The 15,178-nt window shown below is 43.3% G+C and overlaps 1 protein-coding gene across 2 annotated transcripts; it reads left to right on the top strand.

Annotated features, from left to right (window-relative positions):
- Nucleotides 1–1,195: 1,195 nt before the first annotated feature.
- LOC137672935 (beta-1,4-galactosyltransferase 3-like) lies at nucleotides 1,196–14,225 on the top strand. 2 transcript variants are annotated; one of them, XM_068417378.1, is made up of 6 exons: nucleotides 1,196–1,939; nucleotides 7,814–8,049; nucleotides 8,920–9,110; nucleotides 9,499–9,621; nucleotides 12,459–12,563; nucleotides 13,541–14,225. In XM_068417378.1, the coding sequence occupies exons 1-6, from the start codon at nucleotides 1,702–1,704 to the stop codon at nucleotides 13,680–13,682; spliced, it is 1,035 nt and encodes a 344-aa protein (XP_068273479.1). In that variant the 5' UTR covers nucleotides 1,196–1,701; the 3' UTR covers nucleotides 13,683–14,225. The 2 variants fall into 2 exon arrangements, with proteins under 2 accessions (XP_068273479.1, XP_068273478.1); XM_068417377.1 differs by having other exon boundaries at nucleotides 13,523–14,225.
- Nucleotides 14,226–15,178: the final 953 nt, after the last annotated feature.

The following is a 15,178-nucleotide window of genomic DNA, read 5'->3' as shown; positions in this document are numbered from 1 at the left end:
AGGGGGAATGTAAACAGTGGAGACTCACAGTGGTGCGCAAGAAAAGCAGTCTTAGCAGCGGCAGCATTGGGTGGATTTCAATAAAGCAAGATTTTTGCTCAGGCAAAAGAAATGTTCAATACATTTTTTATTTTAGAAACCAATTAATTTAAAATTAAATGTGAAATGACGACAATTTACAACCAGGCCTTAAAGCAATCCGCTTAAATTGAATAACAGGTTGTTCTGCACAGCAGAATGACTGAGGTCAAGTTTCCTATGGATGGGTCCCTTACATCTTAGCCCAGCTCCGAAGCAAGAGTACTCCCAGCTCCCCATATAAACGCTATCACCCTCTCCCCCCGTCTCTTTCCCATGCTGCCCCGTTTGGAGGGCAAACAGCAGCACAGGCTTCGCCTGGTTTGGGGCCGGGCGTGCTGGCTGACGGGCCAGCAGACGGGAGCTGACTGCCCGGCTGGCAGCTACGCCTTGGAGCAGGACGGGAGGCTGAGCTAAGGGTTCCTGCCCCCACTCACAGGCACAAATCTCTTTTTTACTGCTCTCCTCAGTGCAAACCCAGCCGCTGATTTTTCTTTGAAGCCTTGCAGGAATTTAGTATCTGTAAGACTTATTTTCCTCTGCCAGATTTAACTGAAAGTGGGCAACACATTAAGAATCCGTTAGGAGAGCAAACAGACTGATAGCACGCTCTCCTAAGCCCCATCTCATTAAGAAATCAGCCAAAAAAAAAGAGGTGGGTGTAAAAGCCAAAATTTTTACGGGCAGTGAGGCCATGACAGGAGGTCCCTGGCTGTGGAGGCTGCGCTGCCCTAGTCCCTTCAGGTGTAGGCAGAGAGTAGCGTGTTAACGTCAGTTTATCTCTCTCTGCTCAGTTCAATAAGCAATTCAGAGTCGGGACAGCGGCTGTGGGCTGACAGAGGCGAAGAGCCGCGGCGCAGCTCAGCAGCCGCCCCCTCCCTCTCCCCTGCGCCCCACGGCGCCGTCACCCGGCACCACCCCCGCTGAGGGCCGTGACGGCGGCGGGCGCTGAGGGCGCCGGAGGACTACAGCTCCCAGCGTGCCGCACCGCCCCGGCCGGGCTCCGCCCTGCCGCGCTTTGCATGCTGGGAGCTGTAGTCTCGCCGGGAGGCGGGCGGGGGCTGCGTGACGGCGGGGCTGGAGCGGCCGCGCTGCCGCTGCTCTTCCTCACCCGGGGCTGGGGCGGAACGGGAGGAGGTCGGGCTGCCGGGAGCCTCCGGCAGGCGCGGGGGTTACAGGCGAGGCGTCGCTATGTAACCGTGCGTCGCTCTGCCCCGCGGCGGGCGGTCCTTTCCCGGAGCCGCCCCGCCTCGCTTCTCGCCGTTGCCTCCGCCTCAGGCAGGCGGCTCCCGCGGGGGCAGGCGTCAGGGTGTGCGGGGGCGGCCGCTGCGCCTGTGCCGCTGCCTGCCGGGCGCGGGTGCCGCCGGCCCCGCCGCTCTGGGTGGGCTCGGGCAGGTTTTCCTCTCGTTCCGTTCGCCTCGCGGGGCTTGGGGCGGCGTGGCGGAGCCGTGCTGGGAGAGCAGGCTGCCGCCTCGGGGAGTTTGAGGAGGAGGAGGAGGAGGAGGAGGAGGTGGTGGTGGTGGTGGTCTTCCGCGCACAGCGATGTAGCCCTGAACGCAGAACCGCTCGCGGAAGGCAGTTAAACTCCTCACCCGTCTGACACCAGAGCATGGGCTAAAAGCGATGTCCCTCTGCCGTGTCGAAAATCCTTGTTTCCTGCTGTTTCTGTTTGTCTTCCAAGCGATATTTATCCTGATACTATACCGAGGTGGACCTTCAAATGTGTTCCGTGGGTTTTTAGACTCGCATCAGATCCTGGATTACTCAAAAACTCATGATGTGTATACAAACCTCAGCTTGTTTACCCGAGCTGCTAATGAAGAAACTATGCCGTACTGCTCAGCGCAGTCACCAATATTTGGTAGGTATAAATCGATAGTGTTTCAGTTACTACTTTGGTACGTGATAATGCTGAACACTTTGTAAGCTGTATCTTTTTCAAACCTTCCCACTTTAGAAGTGGTATACTGATGTAATACTTACGCTGTCAAATCTTTCTTGTGTTAATTAACTCATTTTTATTGGTTATGCGAAGAAAAGTATTTTACTGATCTAAAACTTCCAATATTAAGGATTTGGCTACGTGGAGATTGTAGAACAAGCGTGAAGACAGGGCATGGTGTTAATACCAACTTAGTAATACTTTTTTTATCTCCTTGGCAGTCTTGTGTAAAATGTGCCAACGATTGTACTTTGGTAACGGCATGATTTTGACCTCTGTCTCACTGTAACTCCTGGGTTCTTTGTCTCAGCCTTATATCAAGCCTGCAGTTCAATATAAATTGATTAAGTTGGCTTTAAATACCGTTTGTATGAGAATGCAGCTTGGCACCTTGCTCTTCGTGGTGATCTTTTTGCCCTATGATTGTTATGTATCCTTTAGGCTTAGAAACTTCTTTAGACTTAAAAGTCTTGTCGGTTTTTTCGTACCACACAGGTTTCTGCATACCTAAGTCTTGCATAGAACTAGTCTTGGAGCACTACTTAGTAGTTGCCCTCCTGTTCTAGGAGAGCTGATCACCGTACAAGCAAATGGCTGACCTTGGTTCACAGGTGGAAGCGTTGTTGAAAGCTAGCGCTGTGGTTACTCTTGTGTCAAGATGCTCACTGAGGTTAGAGAACTCTTGCTGGAATGCTTTGGCTGAGCCTTTTTAGGCTGCAGTCTTTGTAATGATGCATGTTCTTTTGGGAAGTTTTTTCCTTCCTCTGTTGCTGAAGTTAAATAAAATGTTAAATGCAGTATGTGTGATGGAATTGTATAACTTTTGGGTATATGCTTCAGCATTTCCCTTGGAAATGGCTCTGCTAAATACTGAAATACTGATACTACAGAGCCTTTTTGCACAGGTGCCAGTTGTAATGGTTTTCGTGTAGTCTCTGTTCATCACTAGCTACAGCCCATAAGTTTTTTGGGGAAGCTACAATTCTGTGTTTCCGACTTAATTGTTTTATTTGAAAAAGCACAGCAGAAAGGTGCCTGCACCCTGCTTGTCTCCACTACTGACAAGAATCTGCTGTCCGGAAAGAGTCAAATGAGAAAGCTTTGGTCTCAAAAGAAAACCAAACAAAACTAGGTGCAATTCTGGGCAGCTTGTCTGCAAGCCATCAGATAAGCAAGAGTAATGACGTACATGGAGGAGGCAGACACAGAGTAAAATTACACTCAAGTAATCAATGCTCTTGGAGCTGTGAAATCTTTTTAAGACCTCTTCTGCCCATCCCTGAGTGTGCTGAGAACAGAGGGGGTTGGCCTGCATGTGGTACTTCCGAGCTAAAACACAAACATAATGTTATTTATGACAGAAACAACCAGTAAGTTGAATGGGAGAAAAAAAATATGAGGCAAAGTAATTGTGGAAGTTTTGCTGCATAAAAAAAACTGAGTTGAGCATGTGAAGCATTGTTGCTGTGAAACACAAATCACGTGGAGCATTGGTACAGATTCAGCTTAAGAAAAATGAGCGCTCTGCTACAACTTAACTTGTACTCAGTGATACTTCCCTTTAAATATAAGTATTTCTTCTGATATTACTATATGCCAGCCTCTTCTGAGTAGTTTGTTGTGTTGTTTGTTTTTTTTTTAACACAAGAAATGCATGCTACTCTTCAAGGTAGTTACCCCTTGTTTTGTGTGTGATGGGTACATGTGAATAGATATATAAATACTTTATAAAATGTCTTGATGGGTTGTTATCATCTTCTCTCATGGGACTGATCTCTCTTGGAAGCGTTATATCAGAGAGAACGATGCCTTTTAATATTAATTTCATAAACTCCATTAAATGAGATTTCAAATCAATTCTTGAGGACTCCAGTCTTCAATTCAGAGCTGGTAATAGGTCACTGTGTCCATTCCAGAGCGTGTTAAAGTAACAGGAAGAAAGTCAAATCACTTAAATGGTTTCTGCATCGGGGCTTTTATGAAGTGCTGCACTTTTTCCACTTATGTATACAGCTGATCATTTCCATAACTGAGTGTATGATCAGCTTGCAGCTCATTTGTCTTTTTCCTATCTCCTGAATCTACAGCATCTTGGTTCTTCCAGGGCCGTGGAGTAAGAATTAAAGTATATTTGCTAAATATCTCTGCCTTGGAGGAACTTGGCTGACTAATGTTACTTTTTTTAATGCTTAGTGGTGTCCATTGAACCTTTTGTGACTGACAACTTGAAAAGCATTGTACCAGATATTCAGTGTCTGCATTAATATTGTGAATAAATTACTCAGAGGTTAAAGTTTCTAGTTTCTACACAAATAACCAGTTGCCTGTTTCCTCCTCCTTTGTTTTTTGGAAAAAGCAAAGTGTTTATATGCTAGAGTTGTCCTTATTCAAACTTAACAAAGTAGCTTCTAAATTCAAAAACTGACTTTCTCACATTGCACACAAGATATGTTGTTTGTTTCGGTTCATCTTTTCCTCTTACCAGGAAGAAGCTTGATGCTAGAAGACTCAGGTTTGTTTTTTTTTTTTTAAGAGGTACCTTACTTCATACATGGTAGGTGCTGAACGAGTTGGTTTGGCCCTTGAGGACTTTAATAGCTGAAAGTTCTGTCTGTAACTCTGCTGTTTTAAATATGCTTGTGTTATGGAAGAATTTTTTTCTGAGCCCTTCTTACAGTAGCTACTCCCTTTCACTCCCATCTGTTATAACCTTTTCATGAGTGTGACCATCTGTTGTGGCAATGAGTAGCTCCTGCTACGTTTTCTAATGGATGCTCTCCTACTGGAGCTTCTTCTCTTGGATTTAAAGAGAAGTCAAAAGGTGGTAATGCTGAGATTTATTTTCGGCTGCAGTTGAGACAGCTTTGTATTCTGTCAGTAGAAACTGGTGCTTAAATTAAGGCTGTTGATCTGGTTTTTTTTTTTTTTTCTTTCATTCAAACAGTGGTAGAATTATACAAATCTGACTCTATTAGTGTAGTGCTGCTTTTCCTCAGGGAAGTATTAATCCATGCTACTGTTCCTGTTTAGTTTAGCTTGAGTAAGCTCTTCTTATTCTGGTTGAACTCAGTAATTACAGCTGCTAACTCTGAATGTGTAGCAAGGAGTTTAGAACTCATGGAGTTTCTTTCTTAAGTGGGATAGATCTGGTCAAAATCAATAGATCCCCCAGAGAGTCAAATGTGTTGCCTAGAAAGTAAAGCAAGCAGGGAGCATGCTGTCACTGGCACCAGCTAACAATACAGACAGGGAATTGTGAGTTTGAACTCTAAAGTTGCATAGGAATTAACACCCTCCATGTGGTGGTACAGGCACGGAAAGAGCTTAGGAATCAGGCTACGGAGAAATTGCTCGGACGCTTCAGGGTGGTGATTTGGTACCATGTCTGGATTGGGATCGTGGGCTTTCTTGCATGTCTAAGATGGGCTTTTCCTCCTTCCCCGAAGCTGCGCTTTAGCAGTTTTATTTTTCCCTATTTTGTCCAGCCTGCAACTGCTCTGCTCACATCTGGGATTTAACTGGATTACAGTGCATTAGCCTTTTGTTAGTTGGATGGGAAGAAGACGTGAGAGGCAGAATTTAGCTTGTAGCCAAGGAGTGTAGGGCAGCCAGAGGTTTTGGGGGTATAAGTCACAGACTTTACCTTTTTCTCCTGTCTTTTCTTGGCATATACTAAATGGAGTTTCTGAGCTGAGTTGTTTGAGGGTCGGAGCCAGGCAGCTCAGGAGAACATGATGTCTTGAGAAACCTGAAAAATGCAGCTATGACCCTCATGAAGCATATGCTTGGGTAGGGAAGGAGACAACAGGAGTGAAACTATTGCACATTGTCTTACTCGTACCCTTATGTCCAAATGTAGATTTGATTTTTTTGGAGTTTAAGGATTATCACTGCAGAATCTTACTCTGCAATACAAACAGTCCTGATTATATCATAGAAAACAAAACCCTGCCTTTGTGGGAAAACAAAGGGATTAATTCCCATTCTTGTATTTTCCTTGGAGCAATGATCTGGAGTTGAAATCCAATCTGAATATAACATTCTTTAGCAAGCTCCAGTTGTCATCAAGTCAGTGGTTAATGGTGCTTTAAAGATCTGATGATCAGGGAGTTTGTAAATCTAAAAAGCAGCATAAATTACAGGCTATTCAGACCGACCTTCAGGAAATGCCGTTATGTGTGTTCCTTGAGGAGGAAAAGGAGACGCTTATCAAGTATAGGTTTGCCCATCAGAAATGTGAAGTATACCAGCTTCCATGTACTAGCAAAATGTTTCCCAGTTCTGAATGGACAGCTTGAATTTTATGCCAAATTTAGTCCCTGAGCCTTGTTAGTGCTCAAAAAAAAAATAAAGTGGAGGGATGTCGCTTCCTTCTGTGTCAGTTAAACAGGATGTGGGTGAACACAGGCTCGTTTTTTTTTCGTTAGAATTATAGCAGAGACTTGAATGTCAGATGGGCTGGAACAAAGACCTTCTGGACCCACTTGCTTAAATACTTACTTAGACTTAAGACACACCCGTGCCTTTCCCTGCTCCCTGGCCTGCAGAGTTGTTGGTCCTACTTAAAACTGTCATTTGAAATTGTCAGCTTTTACTTGTGATTTAGGTGATGGTTTCTTCATAGCTCATTTAAGTAATAGGTTTTAACCTTGTTCTGCATTTGTGCTTTATTTTCTTGAAGTTGACAGTGGTTGGAAGCTCGTAAGACGCACCGATTTGTGTATTACTATAACTCTTCTGCTAGTTCTGGAACCTTTTCTCACTACACAGAGGGACAGGCACTTAAATAAGTGTGGAAGTTGTTTATTCATATTGTTACAATACGAGACTTGTGTTAAAATGGTGATTGACACTTTATATTGATTCTTTCTTGTGACTTGTCAAGATTTTTCCATCTGCAGAATGGAAGAATTCAGATTAAAATGCAGATTTTTCTTTTAATTAGGTAAAAACTGTTTAATGTACTAGATATGTTTTGCATTTAACATTCAGGTGCTGAGTAGAGGAACTATCATATGTAGTTTCTTTTGCCACCCTGTGCCTGTTCCTGAAAATATGCAACATCTCTCTTCTTCCTTCTTGGTTCTGTTGTCTGCTTCTCCCAAAATTTTGAAGTACTACCTGTTTATCACTGTGTATATAATTAAATAATATAGCAAGTACAGCCCTTGTGGCATGTGATCATAACAGCAAATGAACTTGAAACTTTTTTTAAGATAAAGCTAACATTTCCTAAAGCGTTTGTATTCGTCTGGGCTTTAAGCTATTTCTCCCCCAACCTGCTGAATATCCTTTTGGACATTTTTGTCCTTGAATCTCCTCTGAAAGTGGCTTAGAGACTGTTTCCACGTGGGTAGCAAAGGCAGATAATGTCTGTTCATCTTCATTCCTTTTCAAAGCTATTCTTACAGTGAATACATTTATTCAAGGATCTCACCTAAGCAACACAAGACAGAAGGTTTGCTTGTGTAGCAGGGAGCCAACACCAGGAGAAAACAAACTGTGCAAGAGCCCAGTGAGATGTGCTGGCTGTGCTGGCTCTTGGGGTGCCTCTGGCAGGTCGCCTGCCAGCCAGGTGCTGAGCCCAGCACCCCTGGGGAGGTGACCAGTAGGCAGTACTGGAATTCATCACGTGGACACATCTGTGTGGTGGTGTTAACTGTTCTGTGCTAGGGCTCGTGTCTTTAGTAATAAACACATGTAGCTAATCTGATAGGTTTTGAATGAAGGTTGAGAAACATCACTGAGCTTAACTTTTTTTCTTTTTTTTTTTTTTCCTGTCTCTCCTTACAGTTGGTCCATTAACCATCACCTTCAGGGTGCTCCCTAGTGAAAGAATGATCATCAAAAAAAATCCTTTTGTGCAGTCTGGTGGCCGCTACAGGCCACCTCACTGCTTGGCCCGCTACAAATCAGCCATCCTTGTAGCCTACAGGAACCAGGAGAAGTACCTGCACCATCTTCTCTACTATATCCATCCTTTCTTGCAGCGCCAGCAGCTCAGTTACAATATCTACTTGATTCAGCAGGTAAATCTAAATTAGGTGTAGCTGAGCTTCCCAGTTAAGGGTTGGGTTCTGATCAAGAAATGTGAATCTTCTAATGTGGAATTACAGTTTTATGCATGGGTTTAGAGCAGATCAGTTATATGCTGTCCCATCTCCATGGCTGCTAATGATTGAAATATCATATCACTTGTCAAGATCATCATTCTGATATTGATTTGTTCTGCTTTTTTTTCCTTCTAGAGGGATAAAGTTGTCATTAAGTGGTAACTTGTATTTTCAGCTGTTCAAGAGTTGAATGTGGTTTGTCTGTAGCTTGTCAGTGTGGCTACTGAGCAAAGCTGTTGAGACTCAATGCTGAAGTGAAGTTGGGCATTTTTAGCCTGTATCGAATAAAAACATCTGGCTTGACCCTGCTGTGGGCCAACCTGTTCAGGTCAAACAGCCGTTTCTAGCTAACATGGACAGGTGTTACAAAAGATCAGTGGTGAGAGAGCAAGTTTTGGATTCATTAATTAAAACTGATAGTTGGGAGGGAGAAGAACCTTTTTTTGTTTGATCTGTTTTTTCACTTCTAAGCTTTCATAAGCAGTAGTCAGGGCAAAGGTGTTGATGTGTAGATGTACACCTCAGGATTGACTTCGTGGTCTCTTAAAAGTTGGCCTTCTTCAGGTGCCCACAGTATATAGCCCCTGACACAGCAAAGCTTACAATTGCTGAGAATATTGTGAAGGGAATGGGTGAAATTTTTAGAGTCTGGAGCATGCAATTTGCAGCCAGTAGTGATTCATTCCAGTGTCATTCAATTGAGCAAGGTGTTTTTACTAATATAAATTTTTTAATTGAGTACACTCTTTGTTGTTTTGGTGAAGAAATGTAGGTTTTCTTTTCCAGGTGGGGAACGGTACGTTTAACCGAGCAAAGCTGCTTAATGTTGGTGTGCGGGAAGCCCTCAAGGATGAAGACTGGGACTGCCTTCTCCTGCACGACGTGGACCTTGTACCTGAGAACGATTATAATCTCTATGTGTGTGATGACTACTATCCCAAGCACATGGCTAGTGCCATTGATAAGTTTCAGTACACGTAAGTGCCTCCGTTTGCTTTGGATGTGTGTATCCTAATTGGTTCACTTCCTACAGAGAAAATATGAATGGGGACAGTGAAAGATACAATCTTTAAGTATAGGCTGGGAATTATGGATCATGTGGAAGATGTGTGATGGGATGCAGGTATTTTGAACTAACCCAAGATGCAAATTTCAAAACCAGTTTTACTTTGGTCTGCTGGGAGGGGAATGGAACATGACAGGAATTACACTGGGTTTGCTATTTTGGGTTTTGGCATTGTCATGACAGTGGCTGTAAGGTGTGTGATTCATACACGTGTGACTGGGATCGTGGTGTTCGTTTGTGGAGGACTGGTATTAGCCTCCAATATTGATGCTTTCTTTATTTTTTTCTTTCTCTTTTAGTCTGCCCTATAAGTCCTTTTTTGGGGGTGTGTCTGCTCTGACTCCAGAACATTACATGAAGATGAATGGGTTTCCAAACACATACTGGGGCGGTGGTGGTGAAAATGACGACATTGCTACAAGGTACTAATGCACAGGATGGGCTTAAAACAGAACCAAGCTGGCTGGTGAAACCTGTACCATTACCCTATAAAAGGAACCAAGATGCTGTTCCTTAACGTGCTTCCAGTATCATTATAATCCAAAATGCTGGTGGCACTGGGAATGGTTAATGTCAGAAGACGCTCAATCTATGAATCCAATCATTGTGTGCTGGGAGGACAAATCTTTCCTCAGACTCTGGAGGGCAGAATGTTACTTTACATCCTTGTGCCTTCAGTCGCTCTGGAGTGTGTCCAAGGGGTTATAACCACCAGTAGTTGACAAGTGACTCCATTGACATGAACAGCCCCAAGGGAAGGAAGGAATCTGCAAGCTTGACGAATAAGAAAACTGAGGAAGTACTTATTAATTCTCAGACAGTTGGGAATTTAAGTTATATGTTGGGCAGCTAGGTTGCTCCAAGTATTATCTAATCACTTGGAATTAAGGAACACAAGGAATTCTAGCTTCTGCCTTCAGTGCTGGGTGATGGAGAAGCCTGTGCACTACTGGGAGTCAGTGACAGCAAGATAAGATGTTTTTTCTGGTACTTCAGTTGCCATGGCAGCAGCACGCTGTAGAAGTGAATACAATGAGTTTCGTTCCAGGTACTCTGCCTAATGCGAATTCTTCAAGTACAAAACCATGGCTGTAGCTTCTTTATTCAGTTTGTAGGTGCACCGTCCACCTTCATCATCTGGCACTGAGGCAAGCTCACGGGGAGTTTATAAAACTAAACTGACTGTAAAGGCTTTGTGTGTTTTCTGGTCTTGCACAGTGTGACAAGTTACATGGTTTGGGTGGAATGTTCTGTTTGAGGACTGTAGGAGTTCTTACAAAGCAGTATTCTTCTGGGAATTGAAAAGTCAGATTTTCTAACATAGAATTCCTACTTTTCCTTCCAGAGAAAGCCGACTAAAAGGGTGTAGGATTGTTTAGAGATTCAGCATTTACGAAAGGAATGGAATGCTGGGAAAATAGATCTTTAAATCAAACACTCACTACAATGCTGGGTCTGTTCAGCTGTTCTTAGCACAGCTTAGGCATCTAATGTGGGTTTCAGTACCAGTGGTAGACAGTCACGCCAGTTATGTGTAAGTGCACTTCCTTACAGAAACCTCTTAAGGCAAGGAGGTTATGTAGATCCCAACTTAGCCCTTTCTTGAAGGGAAGTAAATCATGTATTGTTTCTCTGAAAACTTACACTACTGATTAGCAGTGGGTACACGGAGGCCATGGACAGTGCCTGTTAATGATTTATTCACATACTGAAGTCTCAACCTGCAGCAGTTAGGAAAGAGCTGGCTATTTTTGACTGGCCAGCTTGATGCACCTACTGGGATGTGTATTTTAGGAGGTGCAAAAGCACTTCTTACCACGTAGCAACAAAACTAAGTAGTATTTGAAACTGGAAATTGAAATGTCAGAAAAAGGGCCTGTGTAAAGATTTTTTTGCTGGGATACTGCTTCTTAGAGCAGAGTCAGTGAAAAAACAAGCTGGCTGCTACTTACAGCTGGTAGACTGCAGTACTCTGTAATATTAGTCCTAGCAAACACCAGGATCTACCTTTTATTAGAAGAAAACACTACTCTAATTGGAACCACTTATGTGTTAACATTATCAGCTACAGGAAAGTCTGTTGGGTTCTTCTTAATAACAGTAAATGAATGTATTAACTGTTTCATGTTACGGTTTTACTTTAATCTTGCAATGCAAATCTTTAACAGCAAAGCTAGTTTAGTGTTGCTTTTTCTTGTCTTTTTGATTGAATGTGCAATAAGCTTCTGTTCAGAAAACAAGAAACCTTGTCTAAAACTCAGTCTGAAATAAGAGTATTTCATACTGTCAGTGAAGTGTTGTAATCATTTGATGGCTCTAGACTAACAAGTATTTTCAGTTCTGTAGCCTCTTTCAGCTTTGTAACATTCCTGCTTCAGCAGAGCTTGCTGCTGTACCAGATCTGGACAGAAGGCAATCAAATGTTGCAAACATGCCTGTTAGATAACCTCAATTGAGCAAACGTTCATTTTTATATTCACAGGAACTTTCTCTGCGTAAGAGCTGCCCTGTGATAACGGAGGTTTGCTAGCCCTAGCACTACTACAGGCACTTTTTATTGGTAAACTAACATAGATGCCATCAGCAATGGGTTGCTTGGAAGTCACCCAAAATGCTGGGTTTAGGCACTTTATTCTGGAATTCTCAGCCTTCAGTTCACTTTTTTCTTATCTAACTGTCCTGCAGCTGAGCAGCACGCATTTGTTTCTCTGGTGCCTGTATTTATCACTATCTTTTTTGTAGCCAGTCCTCTAATCAGGCCATCTGAATGAATGGCACTTCTCAGAGAACAGACAGAGGCTTAATCTGGATCTGAAACTCAGGGCTGGCTTCCTTTCAGAAACTGCAAGTTTGGGTTTGGGGTTTTTTGGGTTTTTTTTTGGTTTTTTTTAAGTTTAGGTGATGGACCTCTAGGCAGTAAAAGCTCTGCTCTTACAAGGAAGGGAAAATAATGCTCAGTTGTCAGATTCATGGGAATTGCTCTTGAATGCTCCGTGTGCTGCTGGTCATTCCCTGCTTGCTATAACCCTCTTTGTGCCCTGTCGAAGTGCACTGCAGGTGGGAGCTTTCTAGCCCAAGCCTGGTTAGAACCTGCTAGAGAAGATACTTGTGGCACTGGGTTGTTAAACTTGAGCTCACTTCTGCGTTTCGCGTTGATTGCATCAACACTGAAACTCATCTGACTTTGAACTTCCCTATAACTAACCCTAGAAATGGCACCTTTATGCCTGAGCAAACATTTTGTTTGTTGTTTTAACAGAATCCAGTTAGCAGGAATGAAAATAGTCCGGACATCACCTCACCTTGGACGCTACAAAGCGATGGACTACAATGAAGAGACAGAGACACAAGAGCCTTGGAGAGGGTAACTGTTTGGGGTGGAGGGGCGGGGCAGTTAGGAGGCTACTCTTTGCCTTATGGCAAGTTGACTGTTACCATCCTCTTCCTCAGAACAGGCTGAAAGTATCCTTAATGACCCCACTTGTTTTTCTGCTTTAATGTGGCTATTTAAAGAAGGCTCCCAGGCAGTTTCAACTGAGTAACACTGCTCCTGTCTCTGCATACGAAGGGTTTCTCCTAGTTTCCTACTTTTTCCCTATTGTTAAGGGCAGGTGCTAGCTGGGAAGCTAACACCTATCAGACTTAAGCATCAGATTATTCAGGGAATATGACTTTAAAAAAAATACTGCCTGTCTGGTAAATAGGGAGAGTTCAGTTTCAAGAGGCACTTTGTTACTTCTCTGTCATACAAACTTGCTCTTCCATCTGTGTGGATTCACAAGGTGCTATTAAAATAGTGGAAAGTAGCAGTGTAGTTTGAAGACATGAGGAAGGTGCTCTGAGAGAGACCTTAAGAAAGACCCAGTTTTATATAAAGAGCTGGAGGAGGGTGTTGGGTCAAGTGTGGTGGAGGCTTCTCACACTGACAGAGCAGACTTCCCTCTATCATCTCAAAACTCAGGTTTCCATAACAACCCTGTCTTAAAGCCTGCCTACAGCAGCCCATGTACACCATTGCTGCAAGCCTCTCTGTTGCACTCCTAGCTCTCTCTAAGGTGCTGCCAGCTTCTTGGTTTTTTGCACACTGTAGTTGCCACCTCCCTGGTCTCCCTGCCTGATTAGAGTCCTGTCCAAATTGTCCTCCTTGTTTAGAATACTCAGTGTGAACTTGCTCTCATCTGATGAGTCTTATAAAATGCCTTCTCTCTAGTTTGTATTATGTGAGAAGAAATTTCTTGGGGCTTTTCTGCTAGCAGCTTTCATTTGCTAAGCCCTTGCCTGCTCTGGAAGACTGTTTCATCACCTTTGTTCTTCTAACTGCAGGTATTCTTCTTTCTTCAGGCCTGCTTCCCGACACAACACCAGGAAGACATGGAAGGATGACGGAATGAATTCATTAGAGTTCAAGCTCCTTTCCAGGACAAAGCACCCTCTTTACACCAACATCACTGTGGACATTGGCTATGTTCCCCCCTTTTCTTAAGAGAATGCAAACAAAAGCAGAGTTTGGGCTCAGCATGGCCACACGCCTCTGGGCATCCAGCCTCTACCTCCTGGTGTGGTGTGGAGTCTGCACTGTCTGAGACTGATCCTTTTGTCTTTCATGCGTTTCACTTTTCTTCTGATGGTTTAAGATTTAGAAAAAAATGCTTCAGGAATAGGGTATGATAGCTAATAAGCCAGCTGTGGCTTACTGTAAAAATTGCCAAAGCACTGTAAAACTGAACTACTGAGCCAGCCCCACCTCCCTGCCCTCAGGATCAAGGTCTCCTTGACAATAAGCTGATGTAAGTTTTCTGGAACCTTTGTTCCATAACTGGATGGCTCTGTCCTGCTTTGTACTTAAGTGTTAACTGGGATGCCAGCCATTCTGCCAGCCAGTCCTCTGAAGTGCTGTATTTTGAGAAAGTGTTGAAGCCAGTTACAGTGAATTTAAGTAAAAGTTATGTGTTTGTGTTAAGATTTTCTAGAGTATTTAATAAGAGTGTAATAAAGGAGAAAGTTGCCCTGAAACCAGACAAAACCAGAGCTTGAGTCCTTGTTTTTTTCTGTCCTGAACCATCAGTGTTTAAATGTTTTTATTGTAGCTCTAAGTAATTCAGGCTGAAGGGGACCTGAGGCTGTCACCTGCTCAGAGTAGTGAAATTAATCCAGTTTTTCAGCTGTTGTTCAAACATTAATTATCTTTCAAGGTTGATCCATCTTCAAGATAAGATACTTAGTTTTTCCTCTAGTATTTCATTTCTCAGAAGTCAAACATGTCATAGTGGAGCTGTGACCCCGGCAGGAATGCATTTGTACTTACCTGAGTGTGAGACTGACATTGTCTGCCAAGACCTTGCCCTTTCTGTAATCTTCCTTTCTCTATGATAAAATCAGTGGCACTGCCTACCAGGTCCAGTTATTTCACAAGCATGACAAAGGGTATTTTTGCTTGTTACTTGTAGATACAAAAATTCCCTTTTCACTGAAAAGCTGCATCTATCCCACTAACACTTAAGAATTTATGTAAAGCTTCAGCCTTGTCTATGGTTGGAATAATGTGTCAACCAGCTCGAGAACCCTTCTTCAGTGTTATAGTAAGCAGAAGTTGCTTTATCATGTAATTCTTAATATATTCTGTCCTAAAAGAACCTCTCCCAAGCGTGGCTTCACATCTGCCTCCAAGGGATGCACACCCAACAAGCAGGTGTAAGGACAGTCAGGTATAAAGCAGTAAGGAAAGGGAGTGCTCTAATGAAGATTTTAGCAGAAATCCTGCAGCATACTAGAAGTTAGTTAACCAGAGAGTTTCACCAATCTTCTAAAAACCAAGAATTACAAATATGCACTCTAACAGCATGGCCCCACCACTAAAATGTGGACAGCAGTTTCTCTCCATCTGACATAGCTGGCCACTGCTTTTCCTTCCAGATCTCTCCAGAATAACACACAGTCATGGGACTTTCACTTTGTCCCATGGCAGGGTGAGCTGAGCTC

The sequence above is a fragment of the Nyctibius grandis genome, chromosome 23, assembly GCF_013368605.1.
Source record: "Nyctibius grandis isolate bNycGra1 chromosome 23, bNycGra1.pri, whole genome shotgun sequence".
NCBI classification, from domain to species: Eukaryota; Metazoa; Chordata; class Aves; order Nyctibiiformes; family Nyctibiidae; genus Nyctibius; species Nyctibius grandis.
This window is presented reverse-complemented; position numbering and strand designations above follow the sequence as displayed.

Excerpts from the sequence above, each read along its gene's own strand:
- LOC137672935 (XM_068417377.1), top strand. The coding sequence starts at position 1,702 with ATGTCCCTCTGCCGTGTCGAAAATCCTTGTTTCCTGCTGTTTCTGTTT. Across the intron at positions 8,050-8,919 it reads ATATCTACTTGATTCAGCAG|GTGGGGAACGGTACGTTTAA; the intron begins GTAAATCTAAAT and ends TTTCTTTTCCAG. Across the intron at positions 9,622-12,458 it reads AATGACGACATTGCTACAAG|AATCCAGTTAGCAGGAATGA; the intron begins GTACTAATGCAC and ends TTGTTTTAACAG.